The following is a 5,000-nucleotide window of genomic DNA, read 5'->3' as shown; positions in this document are numbered from 1 at the left end:
CCACACGATGGCTTTAGTTCATACATGACGGACGGCTCAATGCTTTGGTCGTTGCCTGTCTCTATTTGTCACACGCCTCCCTCAATATATCTAGTTCATTTCCCCATCCTCTTTTTGCTCTCTCTTTGTCTATCTCTCTCTCTGTCTCTCTCTCTCTGTCTCTCTGTCTCTCTCTCTCTCTCTCTCTCTCTCTCTCTCTCTCTCTCTCTCGTAGTACAATGTTCATGATGATCCACTGTTATGAGACAGATCCTGGGTATATTTTAGACTCCTGTTTGAAATTGAGGAGTACAGGAAGTGCCAACAGTGTCCGCAGTGGCCTGTGACCAGACTTCTCTGGTCTGGTCTGGTCTGGTCTGGTCTGGTCTGGTCTCTGGTGGTCAGGTCAGGTCTCTGGTAGTCTGGTACAAGCAGACCCATTCAGGCGTGAATAGACAGGTTCTGGCTCTGGCTCTGGTTCTGGCCCCGCTCCACTGTAGTTTGACCCGGTGGTTGCATCCTAATGGGGGTAGACCTTGGGTTCATTCTGAAACCACTGGCCCAGTCAGCATTGAGCACTACAGGACGGCTGTACTTCAGACATGGCGACTGTGACGATGTGATCGTCCCTACAGTTGAATATGCTCTCTGGCTGCCATGCCATTGAGCCGGGCTCTTTGGTGTGGCGGTCAGAGCGCATGTTTGGCACCCTGTAGACCCGGGTTCGAGTCCGGGTGGGGTGACCACGCTCTACAAACCCTGTTGAACCTGTGGCCTCATCGTGATCATAAAGTTGGCGACATTCTCACATTGTGAAGGAACTAAAACCAGAAAGAACCGGCTGAGCTCCTTTTTGGTGAACGCGTTTACCCCCTCCTCTTGACCTCAGCCGCCACTTCCCCAATTCCCCAAAGTGTGTGTGCGTGCATGTATGTGTGAGCTGACTGTGTGTGCAAACCACACCGTCAGGGACCCTGAAGGGGCCTACCAGCTCTCTCCCCATGATTCCGGCCCAAAACATGACTCCGCCACCTCCTTGTTGACGTCTCAGCCATGGTGGCCATTCACCAACCATCCACTACTCCATCCATCAGGACCATCAAGGGTTGCACGGCACTCATCTATAAACAAAACAGTTTGAAAGTTAGTCTTCATGTAGTCTTGAGCCCACTGCAACCTTTTTTGCTTGTGAGCTTGGTTTAGGGGTGGCCGAACCTCTTGAGCATCCTACATCTTGAAGTTCGCGAGACTCCAGAGGCACCAGCGGCTTCAAACACCTGTTTGCTGCTATTCAATGGCATTTTAGTGGCTGCTCTCTTAACCCTACGCATTTGTTTGGCAGAAATCTTCCTTATTTTGCCTTTGTCTGAACGAACCCGCTTGTGCTGTGAATCGGTGACAAATTTCTTCACCGTCCGATGATCACGCGCAATTCTTTTGGAAATATCCAATGTTGTGATACCTTGACCAAGGTATTGCACTATTTGCTGCTTTTCAGCAGCAGAGAGATCCTTTTTCTTCCCCATTTTGCCTGAAACATGTAGCTTGCTTAATAATGTGGAACATCCTTCTTAAGTAGTTTTCCTTTGCTCACCTGACAAACTAATTATCACAGGTGTCTAAGATTAATTTCAATCATCCAAATAGCCCTGAGACACAATACCATTCATGAGTTTAATTGAAAAACCAAAAAATAATGTTTATGACCCTTAAATACAATTTGCATAATAATGTGGAACGCGGTGTAGTGTATGAGAGACTGCAACATTTTTCATGTGTCTGTGTTATTTAGTTATTTATTTATTTAAAATGCTATGAGTGAAGAGAGTTTGGTTGATGTGGGTTTTTGGTATATGCCAGCTGTGATTTTTTTTTTTATTGATCTGGTGAGGTGTGTGTGTGTGTGTGTGTGTGGGGCTAACGGTCGATTGCCTGTCCAACTGATGGCTTGTCTCCTTGTGTCCTCCTGCAGGTCCCGATGCCTTCCTATCTCATTGCCATTGTGGTTGGAGCCCTGGAGAGCAGGTGAACGCTCAAGCTCATATCTCATATCTCATGCATAGGAAGTCATGTAGTGACAATAATGTGTAATGATTGGTGTGTGTGTGTGTGTGTGTGTGTGTGTGTGTAGGGAGATCGGGCCCCGCACCAGGGTGTGGTCTGAGAAGGAGTATGTAGATCTGGCAGCGTTTGAGTTCTCAGAGGTGAGTGAGTGTCTTAATGTCCCGTCCCGTCCCGTCCCGTCCTGTCCTGTCCTAACCTCAAATAGTATGTTTGTATCATATTCTTTTTAAACTCGATTTTATTCATATAGCCTTTCGCCATAACAGTTTGAACAGAGCGCCTTGAGACAATTTTATTGTTTTGGTGCTATATAAATTGAATTGAATTGAATTGAATTGTCTCAAGGCGCTTTACAGAGCCCAGAGCCTGAACCCCCCCCCCCCCTAGAGCAGGGACAAGGATGCGTGGCTGGTCAGCTATTCATGGGCTTTTAAAATCCCATTCTCCAGGCCTGGAAAAGTCATGAAATTCAGTAAAAATCAATTGGAAGTTTTGGAAAAATCATGAAATCATTGTTTGTATAGTATATGTATAGGTCTAATGAAAGGATTTTATTGTTCTCTCCCGTGTGTAATGTTTTTTGTTGTTGTTGTGCGAAGTTGTGTGGCATAATCCAGTTCCTCCAGTAAAGTACGCAAGTTTGTACTCGTATGTTGAGACAGCTCACTTTCAAATGGGTGAGAACCCTGCACACCGGGTGGTGTAACAAAGGTTCTGCAAATGGTGTAATATATACGGTCTATGGTGTAATAATGTATACGGTCTATGGTGCTGTTTGCTTACTTTTCTTTCGCTGCCTTCTTTGTCTTCCTTCCCTCTCTCTCTTCCTCTCTCTCTCTCTCTCTTCTCTTCTCTCTCTCTCTTCTCTCTCTTCTCTCCCTCTCTCTCTCTCTCTCTCCCCCTCCCAGACGGAGTCCATGTTGAAGACTGCTGAGTCCCTGGCGGGGCCGTACGTGTGGGGTCAGTATGACATCCTGGTGCTCCCTCCATCTTTCCCCTACGGAGGAATGGAGAACCCCTGCCTCACATTCGCCACGCCCACACTGTTGGTGAGACTAGACACACACACACACACACACACACACACACACACACACACACACACACACACACACACACACACACACACACACACACACACACAGGCTGACGAATACACACTTCAGGGAACACATGCACACACACACACACACACACACACACCTGCATGCATACATACATGTACACGTGCATCCTTGGAGATAGAGATGTACACAGGCACAATCGCTGTGGCGCACAAATGTGCTTGCAAACACACACACACACACACACACACACACACACACACACACTCGTATGTATAATGATCTACATTTACCCTTGTAGTTACAGACATACAAAGACACTATTACATGCCAACATGCACACTAACACACTACTTTTGGTCTTTCACACCATCTCAAGATTCTGGCATTGAAACACCCAGATATAATTACCAGCTTCACACAGCACACAACACATGTACCGCAAACACACACTCTTACCCAAATATAATTACCGGCTTCACACATACATACTAACACATGTGCCGCAAAAAACACACACTCTTGCCCAGATATAACTACCGGCTTCACACCTACACACACACACAACAATTCTCACAAAAGTGTAAAAAGAATTTTACACTTCTCCTCAATCCGAAACCCTCTATGGTGATGTGAGTGCCTCTGCTGCCTGTGGAGAATGATGTGGAGGTTTGGAGAATGAGGTTTGGAGAATGAGGTTTGGAGAATGATGAGAATGAGGTTTGGAGAATGATGTGGAGGTTTGGATGACACTAATGTAGACACTGAAGGCAAAGCCAGACAGCCACAGCGTGGGATGGAAGAGCATAAGTGTGTTCCTGTGTAACGTGGTCACACACACACACACACACCTCCGGTCAGAATAGGTTCTGTGTAGCATGTTTCCCTCATGTAACACAGTGTAGAACCAAGATACGAGCAGGTTCTGTGTAGCGTGTCCTTGTGGAACAGTAGCAGGTATAAAAGGTTCTAAGTAACGTGTCCTTGTGGAACAGTAGCAGGTATAAAAGGTTCTAAAGGCGTGTTCTCTTCATGTTCCATGTTCCATGTATGATTTTGTGTTCCAATGTTCTAATCAAATATGTTCTCTTTGGTCTCCCATGCAGGCTGGAGACAAGTCCCTGTCCAACGTAAGTCACACACACACACACACACACACACACACCGTCTGTCTCTCTGCATATGTGACAATCAGGACATCAGTATCTGGAATTATGTGTGTGCGCAGAATTTTTTAGTATAGTGTTTTAATATAGTCACCGTCATGTCAAAATCTGCATTTAGATTTTAGGTTGGCATCAACCTGACGGTTTGACAACTATGAATAACACTGCCTAATATGAATCATTGGGCTGAAAACACATGTTCTATCTATCAACGTTTGCAGTGTGACCTTGCAATGATATGACTCCAGTCAAACACTGCGTGGGCTGTTTGCGCCGTAGATAAGATCCATCGAGTACAGGATGTCATTCAGACGTGTGGTGTGCTTCATCATCCATGTCTGCTTTTTATTTGGAGCGCCTGTTTTGACTCGGGGGTGGAAACATGGTGGAAAAGCGTAAAAAAGATCTAATTTAGGTCATGTTTCTTAATGCTTGTATTTAATGAATGCTTGAGCACGTGCTGACATTATTCGGCAGTGCAGTAACCTTGAGCGTATACACCGTTTGATTACTTTATCCCACCCCGTCTGTGTCATCAACACATCTGTGTGTTATGATGGTTAGTGTACTATTTGTTGGTGGATGTTATGATAGTTAGCGTAGCTATGTCAGTTATCGGACAGTGTCAAACATCGCCCCATTCTGTTAAACAATCAAAATGCTAAGTTTAATAATGGATTAACAGTCTATAACTTCAGTTTAATAATGGATTCACATGACAACGCAA

At 45.3% G+C, this 5,000-nt stretch overlaps 1 protein-coding gene across 1 annotated transcript in view; it reads left to right on the top strand.

Annotated features, from left to right (window-relative positions):
• Positions 1-5,000, top strand: part of lta4h (leukotriene A4 hydrolase) — a 15,895-nt gene that overhangs the window by 4,319 nt on the left and 6,576 nt on the right. Inside the window, exons 6-9 of the mRNA XM_012814305.3 lie at positions 1,952-2,004; positions 2,111-2,183; positions 2,952-3,092; positions 4,214-4,237. Of these exons, the coding sequence (XP_012669759.1) occupies positions 1,952-2,004; positions 2,111-2,183; positions 2,952-3,092; positions 4,214-4,237 (291 nt within the window). The remainder of the gene's footprint in view (positions 1-1,951; positions 2,005-2,110; positions 2,184-2,951; positions 3,093-4,213; positions 4,238-5,000) is intronic.

This window comes from Clupea harengus, chromosome 16 (assembly GCF_900700415.2).
Source record: "Clupea harengus chromosome 16, Ch_v2.0.2, whole genome shotgun sequence".
NCBI classification, from domain to species: domain Eukaryota; kingdom Metazoa; phylum Chordata; class Actinopteri; order Clupeiformes; family Clupeidae; genus Clupea; species Clupea harengus.
Note: the sequence above shows the minus strand (reverse complement) of the source record. Positions and strands in the feature narration are given on the sequence as shown.